Source organism: Cherax quadricarinatus, chromosome 1 (genome assembly GCF_038502225.1).
Source record: "Cherax quadricarinatus isolate ZL_2023a chromosome 1, ASM3850222v1, whole genome shotgun sequence".
Classification (NCBI taxonomy): Eukaryota; Metazoa; Arthropoda; class Malacostraca; order Decapoda; family Parastacidae; genus Cherax; species Cherax quadricarinatus.
The window spans coordinates 91,780,945-91,808,473 of NC_091292.1; the positions used below are offsets into that span (position 1 = coordinate 91,780,945).

The following is a 27,529-nucleotide window of genomic DNA, read 5'->3' on the forward strand; positions in this document are numbered from 1 at the left end:
TGAAGAGCTTTGGGGCAAAAATGGTTAGCCGACTTGAATTTTAGAGATGAAAGATAGTGCCAGCACGGTGGACCCCCGGTTTACGATCATCTCCCAATGCGATCAATTATGTAAGTGTATTTATGTAATTGAGTTTGTATGTGTATGTTTGGGGGTCTGAAATGGACTAATCTAATTCACAATATTCCTTATGGGAACAAATTCGGTCAGTACTGGCACCTGAACATACTTCTGGAATGAAATAATATCGTAAACCGGGGGTCCACTGTACTCTTAATGTCAGGTGGTGGGGATGTTGCAGTTTAGTGGGTCACCTTTGTAGCATGTTCTTGCACTTATGGAGAGACAGCTCTAACATGTGATGGTGAATATGTTTTCTTCTCTGGGCCTCTCTGTGTTTAATGGGAAACAGTTTGTTAAAAAAACAAAATTCAATTTTTATCTCATTATTCACAGAATCTAATTTTTTGTATCTCATTCCATTCCTAGTAAAATGAGTCAGATAGTTGCATGATGCCTTATGCAGCATTTAAGAATAATCCTTTTTTATCTCTAGTGATTTAAGACTTTCATTCATTGAATGCTCCAAAACTGTTTATCTTGTAGAGCAGAACATCAGTGATGTATGAGCTTTGATAAAGCTCCTGCTAAAGGAAACATTTAGAAATAAAGGCACATCCTTTATTTCTCCACTTGTGTGCAATTCTTACTCTTCGCCCAGTTTGTGTTAATCATTAATCTCTGTCTACATTGCTGCTCCAGTATGTTACGTTACATTTACCACTTTAGTTCACAGTTAATGTCTGCTAAGTAGTATCCCTAATCATTTCTTTGATTTTGTGGTTTGTATTATAGTGACATCCTACTGTTGTAATGTAACTACATATACTGTATTTGATGACTTTAAGAGCATGCACCATATATGATTTTTGAGATTTGTAATATCTTACTAATTTGTTAGAAGACAAGGGTTGTCAATAGTATTGCATCCACTCTTTCTTCTTTATAGGTAACTTGGAGTTCATTAATGGGGACATTACTGACACTGCATTTAGAAGCTCCAACGTAGCATTGGTGCAAATACTCAACTGTGTAGCTGTTAAACCTCATGGACTCTCTCAGATTCTAGCAGAAAAATATCCATACTGCAGTTCCTATACACGACGCCATGCGATAGGCTCTAAGAACCGTGCTGTGATTGAAGATAGACCACAACCAGGACATATTGAGGTCTGCCATCCTAATTCTCTAATAGGAGGACCAATAATAGTGAATGTTTTTGGACAGTTTTATATGGGGTGGGAAAAAAATAAAAATGCTCATACCAAGAGACTCATTAAGCAGCTCCAGACCTACAGGGAGGACCCTAAAAATGGGAATGAAGTAAGGGGACATTTTGGAAAGGGAATGAAACTGCAATTCGATGAGCACCTTTTGTCAGGCCTTCTAGCAGACACTTCTGAAAATAGAATTTGTTGGTTTCGTCAGGGTCTTAGTTACTTAGCAAACCATGTACCTAATGAAAAGTTCAGGGAAATAATTTTTCCATTTAGAATTGGGTGTGGGTTGGCTGGTGGAAACTGGGAAAAAGACTACTTGCCAGCCATTAAAAAATTTTCTTTGCAAGTGTGCCAGTTTGGTATAAAAGTCAAAATTGTGTGCAAAGATGAACAGAAGTCAGATAGTGAAATAGCAGTTATTGGAACAGTGAGGAGAACAGTTAAACCCTGAGAACTTATTCCACATAATGGCTAATTTGTTGTAATCCTAGAGACTTGATAAGGAAATATGATTTAGTACAGTATACTGAGTATTTAATAGATTTTTAAAAGACATTGTATATTTAAGAATGATGACCTTGGGAGATATTTTTTTCAGATATAAAAAAAATGTGTTGCAACAATCATTTTATAGGCAGATGCAAGTTGGTTAAAGTTTTTAGTGTTTGATGTGTGAAAAGAAAAACTTCTTATTTTCTATTTGATAGAAGTTGATACATGCACTGTATTTGTTATACATTTTTTGTACCTATGACAGTGCCTTCTGAAGTTGTGAAATATAGGAATCGTGTAATATTGTGTTACTATTCTTTGATATTTGTGCATATGCAAGTATATGGCGAGACAGTTATTGAATGACTGATGAATAAATGTCACTGGAATGGATTTCTATGAAGGAAAGAAGTGTTACTTACCCTTTAAAAAATTCTGTTCTCCAAAATTAAAATATCTCTATTTTGATAACATATTTCACTGTGTATGGCATTCATTTTTTTTATTTATGTCTCAGTGTATAATAGAAGTCCAGACTTTTGACATTGTAGACATGAGTATTTGCTGCTAGAAAAATCTGTCCCTCAGAAGGAGTGGAACTGCTTCTGCCATACATAGGAAAAAAACTAAGTTTTTAAATAACAATAACCCACATTTTTCCTCAGTTCATATAAATAAGATTCAAATCAATCCAATATGCTGTGAAAAGTATTCTGATACTGGAATTCTTCCCTCAGTAATAATTGAGTAGAATTCCTTTTGTTAGAGCTCTGGGCATTGAAAGTGCATCATAATGTCAGTTGTCCTTAACCTGATACTACCTGTCACAGGTTGTAGCTCACAACACTGCAGAAATACATGACATACTTAACCAGATTATTTTTTTTTTTTTTTTTTCAACAAGTCGGTCGTCTCCCACCGAGGCAGGGTGACCCAAAAAAAAAGAAAGAAAATCCCCAAAAAGAAAATACTTTCATCATCATTCAACACTTTCACCACACTCACACATTATCACTGCTTTTGCAGAGGTGCTCAGAATACAACAGTTTAGAAGCATATACGTATAGAGATACACAACATATCCCTCCAAACTGCCAATATCCCAAACCCCTCCTTTAAAGTGCAGGCATTGTACTTCCCATTTCCAGGACTCAAGTCCGACTATATGAAAATAACCGGTTTCCCTGAATCCCTTCACTAAATATTACCCTGCTCACACTCCAACAGATCGTCAGGTCCCAAGTATCATTCGTCTCCATTCACTCCTATCTAACACGCTCATGCACGCTTGCTGGAAGTCCAAGCCCCTCACCCACAAAACCTCCTTTACCCCCTCTTTCCAACCCTTTCGAGGACGACCCCTACCCCTCTTTCCTTCCCCTATAGATTTATATGCTTTCCATGTCATTCTACTTTGATCCATTCTCTCTAAATGACCAAACCACCTCAACAACCCCTCTTCTGCCCTCTGACTAATGCTTTTATAAACTCCACACCTTCTCCTAATTTCCACACTCCGAATTTTCTGCATAATATTTACACCACACATTGCCCTTAGACAGGACATCTTCACTGCCTCCAACCGTCTCCTCGCTGCTGCATTTACCACCCAAGCTTCACATCCATATAAGAGTGTTGGTACTACTATACTTTCATACATTCCCTTCTTTGCCTCCATAGATAACGTTTTTTGACTCCACATATACCTCAACGCACCACTCACCTTTTTTCCCTCATCAATTCTATGATTAACCTCATCCTTCATAAATCCATCCGCCGACACGTCAACTCCCAAGTATCTGAAAACATTCACTTCTTCCATACTCCTCCTCCCCAATTTGATATCCAATTTTTCTTTATCTAAATCATTTGATACCCTCATCACCTTACTCTTTTCTATGTTCACTTTCAACTTTCTACCTTTACACACATTCTCAAACTCATCCACTAACCTTTGCAATTTTTCTTTAGAATCTCCCATAAGCACAGTATCATCAGCAAAAAGTAACTGTGTCAATTCCCATTTTGAATTTGATTCCCCATAATTTAATCCCACCCCTCTCCCGAACACCCTAGCATTTACTTCTTTTACAACCCCATCTATAAATATATTAAACAACCATGGTGACATTACACATCCCTGTCTAAGACCTACTTTTACCGGGAAGTATTCTCCCTCTCTTCTACACACCCTAACCTGAGCCTCACTATCCTCATAAAAGCTCTTTACAGCATTTAGTAACTTACCACCTATTCCATATACTTGCAACATCTGCCACATTGCTCCTCTATCCACTCTATCATATGCCTTTTCTAAATCCATAAATGCAATAAAAACTTCCCTACCTTTATCTAAATACTGTTCACATATATGCTTCAATGTAAACACTTGATCTACACATCCCCTACCCACTCTGAAACCTCCTTGTTCGTCCGCAATTCTACATTCTGTCTTACTTCTAATTCTTTCAATTATAACCCTACTCTATACTTTTCCTGGTATACTCAGTAAACTTATTCCTCTATAATTTTTACAATCTCTTTTGTCCCCTTTCCCTTTATATAAAGGGACTATACATGCTCTCCGCCAATCCCTAGGTACCTTCCCCTCTTTCATACATTTATTAAACAAAAGTACCAACCACTCCAACACTATATCCCCCCCTGCTTTTAACATTTCTGTCATGATCCCATCAGTTCCAGCTGCTTTACCCCCTTTCATTCTACGTAATGCCTCACGTACCTCCACCACACTTACAGTCTGCTCTTCTTCACTCCTAAAAGATGGTATACCTCCCTGGCCAGTGCACGAAATTACCGCCTCCCTTTCTTCCTTAACATTTAAAAGTTCCTCAAAATATTCTCGCCATCTACCTAATACCTCCCTCTCCCCATCTACTAACTCCCCTACTCTGTTTTTAACTGACAGATCCATACTTTCCCTAGGCTTTCTTAACTTGTTTAACTCACTCCAAAATTTTTTCTTATTTTCATTAAAATTTCTTGACAGTGCCTCTCCCATTCTTTCATCTGCTCTCCTTTTGCACTCTCTCAGATTATGTTAATATTAAATTAGCAAATTTGGATTCATTAAGATTCTTTGAGAATTTGCAAAGCTTGCTTTTTAATGACTGAAGTGTAACTACAGTATAATAATTCCTTTGACTTCTTTATCACAGAAATCACAGCTTAAAGGGCTATTTACATGTCAGAAGAATTCAAAGATAGAACTAGAAATTTTGTGATTCTTATTCAGTTAAATGACCTGGAAAAAGCTCACAGTGAAGTGTCTTGCTTTTATAATTTATTTTTAATGGCTCCAGTAATGACTGCATTTGTAGAGTGCAGTTACTCCAGGAATTCTCAAGATCAACAAAAATTGCAAAATTTAGCTCTTATCAGAGCAAGCCAGAATTTTATAGCAAAGTTTTGATCATTTTGCCTGAAATTCAAGAAAAATTCAATTCAACTGTTTAAAATTATAAATAATTGTTTTTTAATTCAACAGCCATATCCCACCTATGCAGGGTGATCTAAAAAAGAAAATGCATTTGCCAACATTTATTCCATTGCTGTTTTTCGAAAAGTGTTCTGACGTCACAATTAGATCACCCCTCTGATTGCCCTTAACACCTGCACAACTCAGTTCCAGCTAACTGGTTTCCCTGAATCCCTTTATGAAACATACCCTGCTCACATTCCAGCAGCACATTCATTAAAAATCACTTGTATCAACATAAGCGTTCTGGATGCTCAAGCCTCTAAAACTCAAAGCTTCTTGTACCCTATCATTCCAACCATTCCTGGGATGACATTTTTCCCTACCCCTTACCCTTCTTGCCTTTCATCCCAGATTTATACACCCTCTTCATCAACCTATCCCAGTCCATCCACTATACATGCTTAAACAACCTCAACCTCACTACAGCTCTCAGAATTATAACCTTAGTCACTCCTCAACATATTTTGTATTATTCCCCATTTATTTGTTCAGTGAATTAATAAAAACAATAGTTGTATTTGCAATTTTTTGGTCTCATTTGATAGAATGGAAGATATATTACAGAAATAGAGATGATTTTGATTGGTTTTAGTACTGGAAATGGCTTGAAATTGAGCTCAAAGTAGCAGAAATGTTAAATTTTTGCCGATGTTTAAGAGTAAACAAATGACCTTACACGTCTAATACACACAGCTGGTGGGTCTAATATATGTTCACAAATGTGGTGATATTATTTATACAATTATTACAATATTGCATAACAGTAAAACTTCTATTTTTTGGTTTGAATAAAAATTCATTTTGTGAATAAAAAATCAAAATGGAATTCATTTGTAAAGCCTGAAAACGTAACTAATGAACAGAGGAAATGTTAGTTTAGTGCCAGGAATGCCTGCATTGTTTATTCTGGACCCTATTTTGAAATTGGAATATTTTGAACTTTGCATTAAATTGGCCATATTACACAAATAACCTGCACATAGAAGAGAGGAGCTTACGACGACGTTTCGCTCTGACTTGGACCATTTACAAAGTCACACTAATGAGAAGGAATGCAGGATGGGTACATATAGGCAGGAGATGTTAGTAGTAGTAGTAGTAGTGAAGGTGGAAGGAAGTAGTAGTGGGGAGGTAGTAAGAGTAGGAGGGGCCAGTCAAATACTAAGAAAGAGGAGCATTGCAAGGGAGCCGGTGCCCACAGAGAGTAAGAGCAAGAACACCGAGGGGGATGGAAAGCAAATAAATAAGTAAATGAAGAAGGAACAAATACACAGGGCAGAAGAAAGACAACCCAAAGGAGAAAAAAGAAAGGGGAAGAGGGAGAAGAAGAAAAACAGAGGAATCAGGTTAGGTTACGAGTGTTCTGAAGTTTGGAGCATTTTACATTGTAGTGGGAGAGGAAGGCATCTACAGAGACGAAGCTGGGACTAAGATTCATACAAGGAAAGTTGTGTATTAGGGAGGATTCAACCAGATGGCAACTGTTAAAGTTGGAGGTAGGGAAGATAGTTTTAGCAGAAGACCAGTCAATAGGATGGCTGTGATCTCTGACGTGGCAGAAAAGAGGAAGAAAAGTGTTCTTATCTCCCTCTTTCTCCGTGCTCTCCGCATATGCCATCCTATTGACTGGTCTTCTGATAAAACTGTCTTCCCTACTTCCAACTTTAGGAGTTGCTGTCTGGTTGAATTCTCCCTAATACACAACTTTCCTTGTATGAATCTTAGTCCCGGCTTCATCTCTGTAGATGCCTTCCTCTCCCACTACATTGTAAAATGCTCCAAACTTCAGAACACTCGTGACCTAACCTGATTCTTCCTCTTTTCTTCTTCTCCCTCTTCCCCTTTCCTTTTTCCTTTTTCTCCTGTGTATTTGTTCCTTCTTTATTTACTTATTTATTTATTCCCCTCCCCCTCGGTGTTCTTGCTCTTACCCTCTGTGGGCACCAGCTCCGTTGCAGTGCTCCTCTTTCTTAGTATTTGACTGGCCCCTCCTACTCTTACTACCTCCCCACTACTACTTCCTTCCACCTCCACTACTACTACTACCACTCCCTGCCTATATATACCCATCCTGCTTTCCTTCTCGTTAGTGTGACTTTGTAAATGGTCCAAGTCGGACCGAAACAGCGTCGTAAGCTCCTCTTTTCTATGTGCGGGTTATTTGTGTATCGTTCCAGTCACGTTATTGTGCCTTTTTTTGTTATTTGGCAGAATTACCAATTTCCAATCACTTTATCTTGTAGTTGAAACAGTTGACTTGGCGATTTCTTGTGCTCAGTTGATAGAATAGAAGTAATACTAGTGAAATAGCTAAGAATTTGGTTAACTGGAATAATGTAATTTGCCTAAAATGGGAGTCAAAGTCGGCAAAATCGCTGATGCGTAAATATCGCTGACAAATCAAAATTTGCGAGAGCATAATTTCGTCAGTTTTCTATCAAATTTCATACTTTTTGTTTTATTACCTTCAGAAAAAGATTTTCTTCCATTTCATAAGAAAAAATAACAAAATTATTTTTTGAAAATTCTTGGACCCTGGTGCACACTTTGAAATTTGGCCTCTGGACCCTGAAAGGGTTAACCCTTCGACTGTTTCCGACGTATAAATACGTCTTACGAGCCAATGTTTCTGACGTATTTATACGCACAAATTCTAGCGGCTTCAAATCAAGCGCCAAAGGCCTGGTAGGCCTACACGGGAGAGAATGGGTCTCAGTGGTCGGTGTGCACCCTGTGAAAAAAATCTGGGACCCAGCGGTGCATTGTGGGAACGCCATGTTGTCAGTCCATTTTCACCATGCCTCTCGGTAAGAAGTTCCTCACTCCTCGGCGGATTGTAGGTCATTTATTCCCAAGTGATAGCTCTAACAGCGATGAAAATGTCAGTGACAGTGAATTCCAGGGTTTTGAAGTGAGTGTTACCGAAAAAAGTGCCCAGGATAACGTAAATAGTGACGAAAACCCAGATGACCCACAACCTTCGACCTCTGGTGCTGTGCCGGCTTGTTCACGTTCACGTTCGCCTGTACCAGGACGAAAGAGGAAACTATTTGGTCGTGTACAACACCCAGATGATAGCAGTGATAGTGATAGTGATTTCAAGGTCATTGAAAGCAGTTCTAGTGACAGTGAGAGTGAATATTCCCCAGTGAAGCGCCAGTATGTACGACGTAGCATGCGGTCTGGTAGTGTTTCATATGTTGTTCCAAGGGGAAGGAGAAACTCTGGGAGCATATCCCGTGGCCCTACACCACGACCTGATAGTGAAGATGACGATATTGTAACGATGGGTATGAATGGTGACAGTGAGGGAGGAGGCAGTGGTGGTGATAGTGAGGGTGGCACGGCCCATGTGGCACCATCACCGGGCCACGCTACTACCCACGCGGCTGACTCAGCAGAACAACCAGCCTCACCCTACCCCACACTCCCACAACCTGCACAACCACAACCACGGTACAATATCCAGACCCCACCAGCAGGCCGCATCTGGGATTGGCAGGACGGTGACGAGTTTGTTCCCAGTCCCCATGACTTTGATGAAACACAAAGTGGAATAAAGCCATCTTGTCCACTTTGGAACAATGCCAGTGAACTGGACTGCTTTGAGTTATTCTTCGATGAACCCCTGATGGACATCATTGTCAGGGAAACAAACACATACTCTGATTACACCATGGCAAATACAATTCTCTCACCAAAATCACGGCTACACAAGTGGAAGGAGACAACTGTGGCAGAGATGTACCTGTTTTTTGCCACAATAATGCTTATGCCACATGTGTATAAGCACACTGTCACCACATACTGGACAACAGATCGCCTGATTTCAACTCCAGGTTTTAGTGACATTATAGGTGTCAATCGTTTCCTGATACTGTTACGTATGTTACACTTTTCAGACAAAACCAGGCCTGACAGAAGCGACAGGTTATATAAGATAAGAAATGTGTTTATGTACCTGAAACAAAAGTGCTGCATGTATTTTTATCCCTTCAGGAAGCTTGTTATTGATGAGTCCTTGATTTTATTCAAAGGAAGACTCTCATTCAAGCAATATATACCAAGCAAGAGGAAACGCTTTGGTATAAAGCTATTTGTACTGTGTGATTGCAGAAGTGGTTTGTTTTAGATATTATTGTGTACACTGGCAGTAATACTTTGAGAGATACCATGAAGTTATTGGGTATCTCTTGTGATGTGGTTCAAACAATGATGGAACCATATCTTGGTAAGGGGCATATGTTATTTACTGATAACTGGTACACAAGCCCCTTACTCAGTGATTTCTTGCGAGTGAACTTGACAGACGTGTGTGGCACAGTGCGTGGTAATCGCAAACATATGCCAAGGTTCGATGTTGGCACTCGCAGAGGTGAGGTGCAAGCCTTTGCTGCCAATGACATCATGGCATTTCGGTGGCATGACAAACGTGATGTCACATTGTTGACATCAGTTCACAGAAACGAAATGGTACCCAGTGGCAGGGACAACAGAGAGACCAATGAACCCATTCTAAAGCCTGCAGCTGTCATGGACTACAACCTCAATATGCGCTTAGTGGACAAATGTGACATGCAGATTGGGTTTGCAGACTGTGTACGCAAGAGTTATAAGTGGTATATCAAACTTTTTTTCCATCTTGTTGATATCTCTATGCTAAATGCTTATAACATATACAAGTTGAAGACCAACAAAACACCAAAATATGGTGAATTTAGCCTGTCAGCAATCAGACAAATAATTGCAAAGTACCAAGGAGCAACTCCTGCAATAGACCAGCGCCCACAGACGTCATCTCGTATGAGGCCTGGTGATCACTACCCCATACAACTGCCTCCTCCTACTGCCAAGAAAAATGCTCAGAAGAGGTGTTATGTATGTATGCATACCACAAAACGCCCACAAACACGCAGAGACACTCGTTTTATGTGTGAGGAGTGTGAAGTGCCCCTCTGCATATACCCATGTTTCAAAGAGTTCCACAAGCTGCAGCAGTTCTAGGAACGTGGTTAGTGACTGTACATATGTATATATATTATGGAACAATAGTAATAAACATTGTTTTGTATTGTTTGTTTGTGTAAACAAAGTGTATACACAAACTAATAGTGATAAAGTTTGTTCTGTTATTGTGTTGTAAACAATGAGTGTATATTTGAACAATGCACCTTACATTGGTCTCACAGGCCACATAAGTTACCTGGAAAAGAAAAATATTGAAAAATGCAAGAAACCTTTGAATTAGAGTAAATAAAAGAATACCGGGTGGGCGGCAGTCGCCGCTGTTGCCGTACGCACGTCAATTTCTGCAAACTTTGCGGCTCTATATCTCGGTAAGTACTGATGGCAAAATTTTTTTTTAGGCTTAAAACACTAGTAAAAATATTCCTAACATTTTCATAAGAAAAAATAATTTTTTTTTTTTCGAATATTTGGCGACATAGAATGACAGTTTCAGAGAGGGCCCTGAAACAGTCAAAGGGTTAAAATGGAACCAGAAACAAACCTTGCTGGACAGATTTTTAGTAAGACAAAGAGCCAGTGAACCAGAACAAGGTGTTAGTGGTGAAAAGAGACAAGGAAGAGAAAACACCAGAAGGAGAGTTGTCTGACATATTATTAGAGGGTGACTCTCCTCCCAAGCAGTAACATCCCCCCCTCCTCTCCTCCATCTCCTGCTTCCAGTATGCCATTAGCTCTTCTCTGACAGGTAAAAGACAGTTAAATTTTCATTTACTGTACATTATTTCAGTTAAAGTTTCTTGTATTAATTTTTACAGTTTTATGTAGCATTTAGTACATTTTAATAAATTGTTATATTGTCACTTGGGGTCTGGAATGGACTAATTCTATTTACATCATTCTTTATGGGAAAAGTGGCTTTGGTTGTCCAACTGCCATCTGGAACGAATTAAGTTTGACAATTGAGGTTCCACTGTAGTACTGTTTGAGGTACAGTGGACCCCTCAGTTAACGACGTCATTGGATAATGTAAAAATCGGATAACGACACGTTTTTGCGTCAAAATATTGGCTCAGCTAACGACAAAGAACTCAGTTAAAGTCATTCGTCCCGAATGTGTCAGCGCGGCCTGAGCGGCCCTGCCACTCCATGTACAGCCAGTGTGCCATTGTTTACAAGCCAGTGAGGACGATTCCATGCGTACATGTGATACATGTACATTTTGTATTATTCCATTGTTTTTAGTGCTTATAACTGCTAAATAAGCCACCATGGGCCCAAAGAAAATTTCTAGTGCCAGCCCTGTGGTAAAGAGGGTGAGAAATACTATTGAATTCAAGAAAGAGATCATCACAAAATACAAAAGTGGAGTGCGTGTCGCTGAGCTGGCCAGGTTGTATAACAAACCCCATACAACCATTGTTACTATCTTGGCCAACAAAAACGCAATCAAGGAAGCTGTTCTTGCGAAAGGTGCATATGTGCTTACAAAACAGAGATTGCAAATACATTGGACCCCTGACCAACGGCAAATTCGTCTAACGGTGCTCTTTGGCGTAAAAAAATGGCTCTACCAACGGCGAAAAGCTCATCTAACGGCTTTGTCCTGAACATGTCCATGCGACCGGAGCATGGCCTGAGTGGGCCCAACCACTCCAAGACTCAGTGTGCTAATGTTTACAAGCCATTGCAGTTGATTCCACATATACCTGTGATGTATTTTGTATTCCAGTGTTTTTAGTGTTTGTAAACACTAAATAAGCCACCATGGGCCCCAAGAAAGCTTCTAGTGCCAAGCCTGTGGTAAAAAGGGTGAGAATTACTATGGAAATGAAGAGAGAGATCATTGAAAATTATGAAAGTGGAGTGCGTATGTCCTAGTTGGAAAGGCTATATAACAAATCATATTCAACCATCACTACTATCTTGGCGAACAGAAAGGCGATCAAGGAAGCTGTTGTTGTGAAAGGTGCAAGTATGTTTTCTAAACGGAGAGGTGAAGAGACTGTTGTTGGTGTGGATAAATGAAAAACAATTATTAGGAGACAGTTTCTCAGTCAATAATATGTGAAAAGGCAAGACAGTTGCATGATGATCTAATGAAGAAAATGCCTGAAACTAGTGCTGATGTTAGTGAATTTAAGGCCAGCAAAGGTTGGTTTGAGAGATTTAAGAATTGTAGTGGCATACACAGTGTGATAATTAATGGTGAGGCTGCCAATTCTGACAAAAAAGTGGCTGAAAAATATGTGCAGGACTTTCAGGGGCACATAGAGGCTGAAAAATTAAAACCCCAACAAATGTTCAATTGTGATGAAACAGGCCTGTTTTGGAAGAAAATGCCGAACAGGACCTACATTACTGAGGAGGAAAAGGCACTCTCAGGACACAAGCCTATGAAAGACAGGCTAACTCTCATGTTTTGTAGTAATGCTAGTGGGGATTGCAAAGTGAAGCCTTTACGCGTGTATCACTCTGAAACTCCCAGTGTGTTCGAGAAAAACAATGTCGTCAAGACTAAATTGTGTGTGATGTGGAGAGCAAACAGTAAGGCATGGGTCACTAGGGACATTTTCCTCGGTTGGTTCTATGCCGTGTTTGGCCCCAATGTGAAAAAATACCTCCTGGAAAATAAACTGTCACTCCAGTGCCTCTTGTTAATGGACAATGCTCCTGCTCATCCTCCAGACTTAGAAGAGCGAATCGTGGGGGAGTTTACTTTCATCAAAGTTAAATTTTTGCCCCCTAACACCACTCCTCTCTCCAGCCCATGGACCAGCAGGTCATTTCAAATTTCAAAAAGCTGTACACCAAAGCAGTGTTTCATAAGTGCTTTGAAGTGACCTCAGACACTGAATTGACCCTAAGAGAGTTCTGGAAAGATCACTTCATTATCCTCAGTTGCGTAAACTTTATAGGTAAGGCTTCAGAGAGAGTGACTTGCAGGACTTTGAACTCTGCTTGGAGAACATAGTGGCCAGAATGTGTACAAGAGAGGGCTTTTGAAGGGTTTGGGGCTAACCCTGAGGAGCCTATGCCAGTTGTGGAATCTATTGTGGCATTGGGGAAGTCCATGGCGAGGATGTGGGAGAGTTGGTGGAGGACAGTGATGAAGAGCTAACCACTACAGAACTGCAAGAGCTTGAGGTGCAACAGCAACGGACCACAGTTCAGGAATTTCCTTCAAAGGAGGGGGAAGAGAGATGGAGGAAATTGCTTCCTTCAAAGGTTAAGGACATTTGTGCAGAGTGGACTGAAGTGCAAACCTTTATGGATGAACATCACCCTGACACAGCTGTTGCAAGCCGTGCTGGCAACATCTACAATGACAATGTTGTGTCCCATTTTAGGGAAATCTTAAAGAGACGCTAGAAACAGAGCTCTCTGGACAGATTTTTGGTGCGACAGGGGTCCAGTGACTTTCAAGCTGGTCCTAGTGGCATTAAAAAACAAAGAAGGGGGGTAAACCCAGAAAAGGACTTGGTACCTAAAGTCCTTATGGAAGGGGTTTCCCCTTCCAAACAATTGTAAGCAGCTCCATCCTCTGCCCTCCTCCCATCTCATCATTCATCAAATACATCTTCAATAAAGGTAAGTGCCATTAATGTATTTATTCTGCATGTCTCATTGTTTTCTGTGTAGGGAAATGTATATTTCATGTAAAAAAAATTATTTTGTTTAATACTTGGGTGTCCGGAATAGATTAATTGGATTTCCATTATTTATAATGGGGAAAATTATTTCAGATAACGACAGAATCGGTTAAAGACATGCTCTCTGGAACGGATTAATGTTGTTAACTGAGGGTCCACTGTATATAGTAGTGCCAACTGATTTGGATATGTTTTTTGTTACGTGTTGGTGTCAAGGTACAAACCTAAGAATTTTCCTTCATTTTGTCTTGCAGTGGGAGAACTGTTAATCATAACATTTAGTTGGACAATGCAATTGTTCTTAAACATCATGTAGAATGTCTTATCAATGTTAAGTGTGAGTTTATTGGTAGTCATCTAGGTAGGTATCTTTATGAGCTCCTCACTGACAGTGTTATTGAGAGAGTTAGGATTTGGAAGATGAAGACAAAAGTTGTGTTGTCTGCAAACAGAACAAGTCTAAGTTGTTGAGATGCATTTGGAAGATCACTGATATCCATGAGAAAAAGCAGAGAGCCGAGAACACTGCCTTGGGGCATCCCTATGTTGATAGGTCACTTTGATGAGGGTTATGCCCTTGATGGAGACATATTGGTGTCTGTTAAGGTAGGATTTAGATATGAAAAGAATGAACTCAAAAGGGACCCTGTATACAAAATGCAAGATCATTATCAAATAGATCAAAAGGAACATGTGAAGGATCTGGGTGAAATAATATCAGCTGACCTTTCTGTTATTGCCTTACTAATCTTAAGTTAATATGAAGTTTGTCAGGTGCTAAAATATAATACTGTAACTAGCTCTGTTGATATATAAAAAATCAATGTTCAGTTCGAACCAACTATGACAAGTATAGTCTGTAATGTATTAGGTTTAGTCTACCCAAAATGCCTTGACATGATAGTGGCATTCTTTATGCTTGCAAATCAATATTGTAATCAAACATTGTAAACTATGCATGGAAATAGACTCCTTATAACATGTCAGTCACACATTGTAAACTTTGCAAAGAAATAAAAAATTGAATTTGAAAGAACACAATACAGCAAATATCCTGAAAGCCAGGAAAATGAGGGGGTAGATAAGGAGAATTTTTAAAACAAATTAAATAATGCAAATGGTAACACTTTTAAAATCACTTGTGTTTTCTCACTTCGGTTGTTTAATGTGGATGGCTCCATTCAGGGTAGTAGAGAGATTAGAACTGGACATACTTTACTGGCCTGCATAGGGCCAGTAAAGCATTTCCGTTACTGAAAATGCCTCGGTCCCAAATATGTACCTACTGGAGTAGAGGAGAGATACATGTACAGTAATATACAATAATAATAATAATAATGATAATAATAATAATAATAATATCTAGGTAGTAGGTTGGTAAACAGCAACCACCCAGGGAGGTACTACTGTCCTGCCAAGTGAGTGTAAAACGAAAGCCTGTAATTGTTTTACATGATGGTAGGATTGCTGGTGTTTTTTGGTCTGTTTCATAAACATGCAAGATTTCAGGTACATCTTGCTACTTCTACTTACACTTAGGTCACACTTCACATACATGTACAAGCATATATGTACACACCCCTCTGGGTTTTCTTCTATTTTCTTTCTAGTTCTTGTTCTTGTTTATTTCCTCTTATCTCCATGGGGAAGTTGAACAGAATTCTTCCTCTGTAAGCCATGCGTGTTGTAAGAGGCGACTAAAATGCCGGGAGCAAGGGGTTAGTAATCCCTTCTCCTGTATAAATTACTAAATTTTGTTTTTTGCCACCCTGCCTTGGTGGGATACGGCGGGTTTGTTGAAAAAAAAAAAACAATAATAATATTTTGACATGATACACAGTTGTACAAAAGAATATAATAGTTGAGTGTACATGCCAAAAGCCCCTTGTATGCAGAGCATTGCGGGCAAACTTAAAATTAACTTTAGCTTAATTAGGCCATAACATTAAATGGTCATTAGGTGAGTTACAGTGAGTACAGAGTATTAATGGGTAATGCTGTATGGCTGTAATAGGTCTAGTAGAGAAGTTTAGTAGTGAATAATTACAGGTTTGAAATATTTTATAAAAATTAAAGTATTACAATAGAACAATTTAAACAATTTACAATATAAAGTACAATTGAGTATTTAAAACAACGAAATTTGAACATTACAATTTTGAAGCATTACATTTTTACAATAGAACAATTTAAACAATTTACAATATGAAGTATTACAATTTAGTATTCAAAACAATGAAATTTGAACATCCTGTTTGTGAAGTAATGAGTACGTGGTTGAGTAATCTTCAGCACAGTATTCAGTATTGAAATTGAGATGTCATCGGTACTTTTTTGCTTTTGAGTAAATAGTAGGTATCAAGTACAGTTTTTCTGGTTTATTTTGGGTGATGAGGAAATTTCTGGGTAGGGCCTTAAATTGATTAGCAGGCAGGGGTCCTATAGTGTGTTCTGGTAATGAATTCCAGATCTTCGGGCCCTTTATGTGCATACCATTTTTGCATGGAGAGATGGACACGAGGGATATCGAAGAGTGATTTGTGTCTCGTATTATGGTTGTGTATTTTGTTGTAGTTAGCAAGTAGGAGTTTGAGAGGAGGGCTTATATTTGAGCATAATGTTTTGTGCATGTAGTAGGCACAATAATAAGTATGGATGTTTTGTATATTGAGTAAGTTAAGACTCTTGAAAAGCAGAGGAGTATGCTGTCTATTACAGGAGTTTGTAATCAATCACACTGCAGTTTTTTGTTGGGTTATTAAAGGTTTACGGTGATTTGCTGTGGTTGAGCCCCATGCACAAATACCATAGGTGAGGTAAGGGTAGATGAGTGAGTGGTATAGTGCAAGTAGAGCTGATCGGGGTACAGTGATACCCTGGGTTTCAGCCGTAATCCGTTCCAGGAGTTAGCCCTAAACGCGAAACGGCCGTTAGACGAAGCAATATTTCCCATAAGAAATAATGTAAATAAAATTAATCTGTTCCAGATCCACAAAAATATTAACAAAAAAAATACATTTTTTAAATAATAACTACAGTTTTACATACACACAACACACACAAACATATATATATATTATATAGATAAATTAAAATTTAAATAAACATTTAAAATAACATTTACTTACCTTTATTTATTATTGCTGGCATCTGGAAGATAGGGAGGAGGAAAGAGGGAGCACTTATTGTTTGGAAGAGGAATCCCTTTCCATTAAGACTTTAGGTAACAAGTCCTTATCTGGGGTTACTTCCCTTTATCTTTTAAGGCCACTAGGACCACCTTGAGAGTCATTGGACCCCTGTCTCACAAAATAACTGTCCAGAGAGCTCTGTTTCTGGCATCTCTCTAGGATTTCCCTGAAGTAGGACAAGGTTTTGTCACTGAACATGTTGCAGATATGGCTTGTTTCAGCTTGGTCAGGGTGATACTTTTCAACAAAAGTTTGCAACTCATTCCACTTTGCACACTTTTCACAATCACAATTAATGGCTGGCTGGCTGGCTGGCTGGCTGGCTGGCTGGCTGGCTGGCTGGCTGGCTGGCTGGCTGGCCGGCTGGCCGGCTGGCTGGCTGGCTGGCTGGCTGGCTGGCTGGCTGGCCGGCTGGCCGGCTGGCCAGGTTGACAGGTCTGGTATGCCAGCTGAAACCCGGAGCAACGGCTGAGACGCAGGACAAAATTTAGCCGAAGAAGCGGGCGAGACCCGAAGCGGTCGATTTCCAGGGCAGCCAAAACCCGGGGTTTCACTGTAGTACATAGTACCGTGTCTTTGAGAGGATGCCTACTGTTTTGGAGACTTTCTTGGATATTTGCTGTATATGAGTTTGGGATTTGAAGATACAGTCTAAGTGGAGACCTAGAAATGGGTGAACCATTTATCATTATGTTTAGCTGTACATTTGTAGCTCTGTTTCCAAACAGCATAAAATAGGTTTTGTCTGCATTGAGAGTAAATTTATTGGTGGTCATCCAAGTCGATATTTTTAGTATGTAGTTCAACATTTACAGTGTCTGTTAGTATGGTTGGGTTTGGGTGAGAGAAGACATAAGTAGTGTCATCTGCAAATAAAATGGGTTTAAGGAGTTTGGATGCATTTGGAAGGTCATTGATGTAAATGAGAAAGAGAAGTGGGCCAAGGACACGCCCCTGTGGAACTCCAACAAGAACTGGTTGCGTAGTGGAGTTAGCTCTATTTGTGTATACATACCGGGTTCTATTGCATGATAAGATTTTAGGTAATCAAGAGAGAGTCCTCTGACCCCATAATGTTCAAGTTTTTGGTGTAATAGGTCATGGTCAACTGTATCAAAAGCTTTTTGTAAGTCTGTGAAAAGTCCCAGGGGAAATTTGTTTTGGTTTTGAGTGCTGAATATATTAGCTCAAGCATATGTATACAGTGGACCCTCTGTTATCGACCGTAATCCGTTTCAGAAGCTTGCCCTAAAACCGAAATGGTCGAAAACTGAAATAATATTTCCCATAGGAATTGATGTGTAAATACAATTAATTCGTTCCAGACAAAAATATTCACAATCTTGATTGAATGTTTGAGTTTAGAATTTTGCTTGCTAGCTTTGATCCTGTTGTCGAGAAAAGACATTAAGTTTGTTGGCAGCATCGGTTGGCTGGAGGAGAGGTTCGTTTGGTTTTGTTAACCCTTCAACTTTCCAAACATAGATCTACGTTCACTCGTGCAGTGCTCCGAATATTTAGAAAAAAAAAATAGTTTTTTTTTAAATTAAAGAGGGCAATTTTCTGTGTTATAAGACAAAAAAAAAATAGGACCAGTACATACCGAGCTATAAGACCGTGAAGTTGGCGCTGGATGCTCACCTGACGGCAACATCGAATCCTCCCGCTTGCAGAAGTGTTGCTGATATACTTTTTTTTCTTGTTTTTATTTTAATTTACATAATTTTTATGTTCTGATAATTACAGTTTATAATAGTTCATGTGATTTCATAGCCAATCTTTGTTCTGACACTAATATGAGGTACTGAAATAGTACTCAGTCACAATGACACTGACAGGTGAACATTTTCACCTGCCCTGGTCATTTACTATTGTCTAGAAATATATACAAAGTATTTATATGTCTCAGCAATGTTTTACACATACTGGAGTATACATAAATGAAACTTTTTGAAGCATGGTGTTTATGATGAGTGTCACTAAACTGCTGACAGGGTAAGCAGTAGAGTGACACTTGATGATGACTGTTACACACAAACATGCATGTTTATCTATCTGTCTGTCTATCTGTCTGTATCTGTTTATCTGTCTAGCTCTGCTTATCTGTTTTTCTGTCTGCCTGTATGTCTCGGTCTTTCTATCTGCCTGTGTGTCTCGGTCTTTCTGTTTGCCTGTGTGTGTGTCTTTCCTTCTGCACATCTCTCAGTGTCAGAGAGCAGCTCATGAACCTACAGGTATTACACATGATGCAGTAGTCACGCCTGATTCCTGATGAATTGAAAATGTGTATTACTTACCACTGAATTGCCAGTCATGCTTATTATGTCTTATATCTACAAACACTGTATAGCACTTTGCCTGGAATTTTTGGGTTATCCCAGGTAATTTACACTATGTATAATAACTGTACTTATGTGTACATGTGTGTGTGAGAGAGAGAGAGAAACAGAGAGAGAGAGAGAGAGAGAGAGAGAGAGAGAGAGAGAGAGAGAGAGAAACAGAGAGAGAGAGAGAGAAACAGAGAGAGAGAGAGAGAGAGAGAAACAGAGAGAGAGAGAGAGAGAGAGAGAGAGAAACAGAGAGAGAGAGAGAGAGAAACAGAGAGAGAAACAGAGAGAGAGAGAGATAGAGAGAGAGAAACAGAGAGAGAGAGAGAGAGAGAGATAGATAGACAGAGAGACAGCCAAGTGGTATAAAAATGAAAGGATGTTACACATGAGTTAATATTGAGGTTTTTGATATTTCTTTGACCACTTGTGGCCACATCAATCACTTTCCTCTTAAAAGGGGAGTGTTAATACGACATAACATCAGTGAATCCCTGGTGTTTGCCACGTTATTTGTTCTAGCTGGCGCTCAATTGAACTGGTGCTCCCACAAGGTACTAGTGGTCCCAGCTTTTTTTAATACTGAGCACACCGAGTGTTAAGACCCATTCTATACTGACCAGGCATCTCAGGCCAGTCATGCCAAATTTGGAGGCAGGAAAAATAAAATGTAGATCTATGTTTGGAGTGCTACGCTAGTGAACATAGATCTATGTTTGGACAGTTTAAGGGTTAAGTTAATCATTCTGTTTTGTGACAGCTTTTTAGATCCTAGGATTTCCGATAAGGTTTTCTAGGTCTTTTTCGTATCACCTTTTGTGTCCTGAAAGCTGTTTTCATAATACAGTTTTTTTTTGACCTCCTTATTAGATTGGTTAGCATTGTCAAGTAATGTTTAGTCGTATCCTTTGTTATTAGACCCATTCTTACTGTTTTTCATATAGGTGTTTTTTATCAATAGATTTGAGGATGCTGTTTGAAAGCCATTGGCTGTTTAGTCTCTTAGTTGTCATCTGCTTAGTTTTTATCAGGCAATGCATGTTATAGAGGTTTTGGGTTTTTTGTAAGTAAATATCAACACATTCATCAGTATTTTTTTCTATTAACACATCGTCCGAGTCCCACCAAAGCAGGGTGGCCCGAAAAAGAAAAACTTTCATCATCATTCATTCCATCACTGTCTTGCCAGAGGGGTGTTTTACACTACAGTTTATAAAACTGCAACATTAACACGCCTCCTTCAAAGTGCAGACACTGTACTTCCCATCTCCAGGACTTAGTCCGGCTTGCCGGTTTCCTTGAATCTCTTCATGAATGTTACTTTGCTCACACTCCAACAGCACGTCAGGTATTAAAAAACATCTGTCTCCATTCACTCCTATCAAATATGCTCACGCATGCTTGCTGGAAGTCCAAGCCCCTCGCACACAAAACCTCCTTTACCCCCTCCCTCCAACCTTTCCTAGGCTGACACCTAACCTGCCTTCCCTCCACTACAGATTTATACACTCTCGAAGTCATTCTGTTTCATTCCATTCTCTCTACATGTCCGAACCACCTCAACAACTCTTCCTCAGCCCTCTGGACAACAGTCTTGGTAATCCCGCACCACCTCCTAACCTCCAAACTACAAATTCTCTGCATTATATTCACACCACACATTGCCTTCAGACATGATATCACTGCCTCCAGCCTTCTCCTCACTGCAACATTCATCACCCATGCTTCACACCCATATAAAAGTGTTGGTAAAACTATACTGTCATACATTCCCCTCTTTGCTTCCAAGGACAAAGTTCTTTGTCTCCACAAACTCCTAAGTGCACTGCTCACCCTTTTCTCCTCATCAATTTTATGATTCACCTCATCTTTCATAGACCCATCTGCTGACATGTCCACTCCCAAATATCTTAATACATTTACCTCCTCCATACTCTCTCCATCCAATCTGATATCCAATCTTTCATCACCTAATCTTTTTGTTATCCTCATAACCTTACTCTTTCCTATATTCACTTTTAATTTTCTTCTTTTACATACCCTACCAAATTCATCCACCAACCTCTGCAACTTCTCTTCAGAATCTCCCAAGAGCACAGTGTCATCAGCAAAAAGCAACTGTGACAACTCCCACTTTGTGTTTGGTTCTTTATCTTTTAACTCCACACCTCTTGCCAAGACCCTCGCATTCACTTCTCTTACAACCCCATCTATAAATATATTGAAAAACCACAGTGACATCACACATCCTTGTCTAAGGCCTACTTTTGCTGGGAAATAATCTCTCTTTCCTACATACTCTAACCTGAGTCTCACTATCCTGGTAAAAATTCTTCACTGGTTTCAGTACCCTACCTCCTATACCAAGCACCTGCAACATCTGCCACTTTGCCCCCCTATCCACCCTGTCATACGCCTTTTCCAAATCCATAAATGCCACAAAAACCTCTCTAGCCTTATCTAAATACTGTTTACCTATATGTTTCACTGTAAACACTTGGTCTACACATCCCCTACCTTTCCTATAGCCGCCTTGTTCATCTGCAGTCCTACTCTCCGTCTTACTCTTAATTCTTTCAGTAATAACTCTGCCATACACTTTGCCAGGTATACTCAACAGACTTATCCCCCTATAATTTTTGCACTCTCTTTTGTCCCTTTTGCTTTTATACAAAGGAACTATGCATGCTCTCTGCCAATCCCTAGGTACCTTACCCTCTTCCATATATTTATTAAATAATTGCACCAACCACTCCAAAACTATATCCCCACCTGCTTTTAACATTTCTTTCTTTATCCCATCAATCCCAACTGCCTTACCCCCTTTCATTTTACCCACTGCCTCACGAACTTCCCCCACACTCATAACTGGCTCTTCCTCACTCCTACAAGATGTTATTCCTCCTTGCCCTATACACAAAATCACAGCTTCCCTATCTTCATCAACATTTAACATTTATTGGGGTTGATTTCTAGCTTGTTTTGCGAGTCTATGTTACTTAATGCTGAAATAAAGTTATTGACAGATGACTCGTCATGCAGTCGGAAGGTGATCTTAGTTGTATCCTGAAGTAATTTACATAAGTTTGTTATGAGAAAGGTGGGATAGTGGTCAATGGTGTTATCTGTGATTATGCCTGATTTTAATGGGGATATTATGTGTCCAGATATGGTCTAGTAATGAGGCATATGTATCGGAGATTCTAGTAGGTTTTGTTATTGTTGTCAGAAATAAGCAGCTGCTCATAGTGTTTGTGAATACAGTTACTTGAGGGTCATGGTCATGGATGAGATTTATGTTTAAGTCCCCTGTAAGAATCAGGTGGTGTGTATTCATCTCCGTGTCAGTTATCATGTTTCTTAGTTTTTCACTAATATATGGAGTGAGGCACTCCATAAATTGCTCCAACTGTTAATGGTTTTTTAAGGTCTTTAGATTTAAAGTTAGCAAATATATATTCACCATATCCATTCCTAGTGCAATTAGAGTTTATACATTCAAGTTCATCAGAGTAGTATATAGCTGTTCCACCTCCTAATTGGTCTGGTCTACAATTGTGTATGACCTTGTAGCCAGGTATGGCATAGATGTTTGTAATATCAGGTTTTAGCCATGTTTCATTGAGAGTAATGATAGACATACTGACATGTAGAGAACTGAGTAGTGCTTGGAGGTCATCATAATGTTTGCTTAATGATCTCACATAATTAAATACTGTTATGTTGCTGTTGGCACTGAGTAGTGTCTTAGCCTGACTAGCAGTGTAATAAAGGCAATTGTTGTTAGGATTATGTAAGTCATTTAATAAGATATTAATATCAGGATCAATGTTTGTGATCATAAGACTAAGTAGAACTAATGATGTATAGCTAACAAAAAGAACACTATTTATAGGGATTGATATAATGATTATGACAATTATTAATTCAATATTGCACAACTTTCAGGAATCAGTACTGCACAGGAGGTAATATGACAATTTTTAAATGGCTGTACAAAGTATTGGTATGTAAAGAACTATTCTGAGAGGATATATATAGACTAAATTAAATAATAGTATACAATATAAAATGGACTGATAGTAAATTTTTTTTTTTTTTTGTCAACAAGTCAGCCGTCTCCCACCAAGGCAGGGCGACCCAAAAAAAGAAAGAAAATCCCCAAAAAGAAAATACTTTCATCATCATTCAACACTTTCACCACACCCACACACTATCACTGTTTTTGCAGAGGTGCTCAGAATACAACAGTTTAGAAGCATATATGTATAAAGATACACAACATATCCCTCCAAACTGCCAATATCCCAAACCCCTCCTTTAAAGTGCAGGCATTGTACTTCCCATTTCCAGGACTCAAGTCCGACTATATGAAAATAACCGGTTTCCCTGAATCCCTTCACTAAATATTACCCTGCTCACACTCCAACAGATCGTCAGGTCCCAAGTACCATTCGTCTCCATTCACTCCTATCTAACACGCTCACGCACGCTTGCTGGAAGTCCAAGCCCCTCGCCCACAAAAATTCCTATAGCCCCTCTCTCCAACCCTTTCGAGGACGACCCCTACCTCGCCTTCCTTCCCCTATAGATTTATATACTTTCCATGTCATTCTACTTTGATCCATTCTCTCTAAATGACCAAACCACCTCAACAACCCCTCTTCTGCCCTCTGACTAATACTTTTATTAACTCCACACCTTTTCCTAATTTCCACACTCCGAATTTTCTGCATAATATTTACACCACACATTGCCCTTAAACAGGACATCTCCTCTGCCTCCAACCATCTCCTCGCTGCTGCATTTACCACCCAAGCTTCACACCCGTATAAGAGTGTTGGTACTACTATACTTTCATACATTCCCTTCTTTGCCTCCATATATAACGTTTTTTGACTCCACATATACCTCAACGCACCACTCACCTTTTTTTCCTCATCAATTCTATGATTAACCTCATCCTTCATAAATCCATCCGCCGACACGTCAACTCCCAAGTATCTGAAAACATTCACTTCTTCCATACTCCTCCTAAATATGGTATAAAACAAATTTAGAAGTAAGATTTGACTTATTGCACAAAATTTAAGCAAGTAATAGCACTAAAAACAAGTACATAGTATATGAGATAGTTGGTACTAGCTAGTAAAAGATAGTGCAAGGAATTGCACAATAGTGTAATAGGAACATACACCAAAACACTTCACGTAGATAATAATGTCAAGGACAGTTAATCCGTCACGGAAATGTCAGCTTCTCTAAGGACGTTGAAAAGATCATGTTCATTTGAGGGGGATATCAACGTACTCAGCGCGAACGAAAAATTTTGTCGAAAAAATTCACAAATTGAGTTAATCTTATAGAAAAATAGCTTAACTCTCTGGCAACACAATGGTACCAGAATCATTGTTCTACGACATTCCTACAAGGAATTATGGTCATTTAAATACACCTAGGGTTCCGTCACCACCCGCGGCAGGTGTGCTCACCTGTCGTCAATTTATTTTTTTTTTCCGTTTTTTTTCGTGTATTTATTGTATTATTCTTTCTAAGATAATAATTGACGATTTGGTATCATAATACATTGGGTGGGACTTATACGTAGAGTTCCAACCAACCAGGAACCTCCCGACACCATTTTGCTGACGTCATGGAAAATTCCAGTCTCGGGGTGGCCGGGGAATATGGCTAAATATAACCCTATTATAGCTTCTACGGCTTATTTATCTATCACAATTGATCTAATATGACATAATAAACAATATAAATAACAAAGAAATATGGTAAATACTCCAGAATGAATAATATATGGCATATTCTCAGAGCGCTCCATCGGGAATAATAGATTCCCATTCTCAGAGAGGGGCTTCCATTCTCTTTCTTTCACCTCCAGGGTCCTTATATTAAAGAAAACGAACATGGTTAACTATGATATACACTCGTAATGCAGTATAAGACTGAGAAAAATGTTATTTTCTCAAAAAAAAAAAAAAAAGGTGGTCCGGCTGTTTTGCGGATTATCTCGGAAGTAAGTTATTCACATATATGAGCCAGTAAATTCGTTAATAATAGCAGGAATGTAATGAAATTCACAGAGAACATAAAGGAAAGATTGTTTTACAAGCCAGCGGATTGCTTTTTGAGATATCATAATTTGTTTTTGATTTATGTGAGGGCAAAAGTCAGATATTTGGCTGAAAGTCAAAAACCATACAAAATTTATTTTTTTTAAGAATGAAGAAAGGATAAATTACAGAACATCTAACCGTTAGAGATACAGTTTAGCATTGTTTTATGCGTAGATAATGCCAAAACAACTTCTCCAAGTCCCATGTCGAAGTTACTATTCAATATGTATGATTATTAGTAAATAATTTTTTTCTCAGTTGTTTTTTGAGCTATCTTATTGAAACTTGGTCACATTACTATTGAAAGGTGCTTCTTTACGTACAAAAAAAATGAAAGAAATCGAACGAAAAATAAAAAAGTTCATGTGTTAACGTTGATATCCTCCTTGAGATAGCACGTTGGTGACCTACTGCTGTTTTTCTAACTAGTATTTTCCCATCTTGAATGAAGCATTGATGGATTTTGCCACTGTGTTCCTGTTTAAATTTTCTCAACCTGAACAGAAGGTTTTGATGTTTTCTCGTCAGGCACTCGTTGATGTACACTCCAGTTTTCACTTTAATTAATTGCTGTTTGAATTAGATCCTTTTTTGTATCATATGAATGAAGTCTGATCATAATACTATGTTTACTACATTGCTTTCCAAGTAATTGTGTTTCTTAAACTTCATTGCTTTGCATATTAACTTTTAGGTGGTCTTCTATGATCCTGATAGTGGTATCTTTGAAATTAGCTTTGGTTATTTCACTGGGAAAGTGGGAGCTGTTTATTATAACTGCATCAGACAACTTATCTTGTTCAATTTTTTTATCTTGGAGATCAAGGTATTCATTCAAATGGGCATTCATGTTGTTTTTCCAGTCCTTGATTACTTCTTCCATCTTTGTATTCAGAGTTGTTATTTGCTCGGTGTGACTGGCTATAGATGTTCGCAGAGTATTTTCTGTATAAGTACTTCCCGATGTGATCTTCTCTTCGAGGTTTAGGATATTGATTTCAAGGTTGGTTATCTTGGATTCATGTCGTGCTAGTGTTGCTTTAACCCTTTGACTGTTTTTGTCGTATATATACGTCTTACGCGCCACTGTTTCGGACGTATTAATACGCATAAATTCTAGCAGCTTCAAATCAAGCAGGAGAAAGCTGGTAGGCCCACATGTGAGAGAATGGGTCTGTGTGGTCAGTGTACACCACATAAAAAAAATCCTGCAGCACGCAGTGCATAATGAGAAAAAAAAATGAGTTTTTTTTTTTGGATTAAAATGCCGACTTTGAGGTGTATTTTCGTATAGTATTTATTGTTGTATTCTCGTTTTCGTGGGCTCACTAGATAAAATGGAAACCATATTACAGAAATAGAGATGATTTTAATTAGTTTCATGATGAAAAAGACCTTGAAATTGAGCTCAAAGTAGCAGAAATGTTCGATTTTTACCAATGTTCAGGAGTAAGCAAATCACACCACACGTCCAATACACGTCAACTGGGGAGTCTAATATTATTTCACTAGTCCACTGATATTATTTATTTATACCATTTTTACAATAATGCATTAGTCTGCATAACAGTAAATTTTGTATTTTTTGTATGAATAAAAAATCAAAATAGAAAGCAATGGTAATATAAGAGGGGCCTAGTGACGTGACTAATGAACAAAGGATATGTTATTTTAGTGCCAAAATGTGTACATTGTTTATTCTGGACCCTATTTTGAAATTGGCATCTTTTTTAATTTGCATGAAATTGGCCAAATTGCCAACTTCTGACCACTTTATTGGGTAGTTCAAATCAGTAAATGGGCAGTTTCTTGTACTCAACTGATAAAAAAATGGAGTTCTAAAAAAACAGCTATGAGTCTGGTCAACTGGAACAACGGAATTGGCCAAAAACAGGGCTCAGATTTGGCGAAATCACTGATGCGTATATGTCACCGAGACCGCTAACTTCGCGGGAGCGTAATTCTGTGAGTTTTTTTTTTTTTTTTAT

General features: G+C 38.7%; 1 protein-coding gene across 2 annotated transcripts in view; it reads left to right on the plus strand.

Annotated features, from left to right (window-relative positions):
- The window catches only part of LOC128690063 (A-kinase anchor protein 12), a gene marked incomplete at its 5' end in the record, with an annotated part of 80,790 nt that extends 77,159 nt beyond the window's left edge, over window positions 1-3,631 (plus strand). The window contains 1 exon segment of one of the 2 annotated variants that reach the window (XM_053778625.2): window positions 1,010-3,631. In XM_053778625.2, the coding sequence (XP_053634600.2) occupies window positions 1,010-1,731 (722 nt within the window). 2 annotated transcript variants of the gene reach the window in all.
- Between the last annotated feature and the right edge of the window lie 23,898 nt (window positions 3,632-27,529).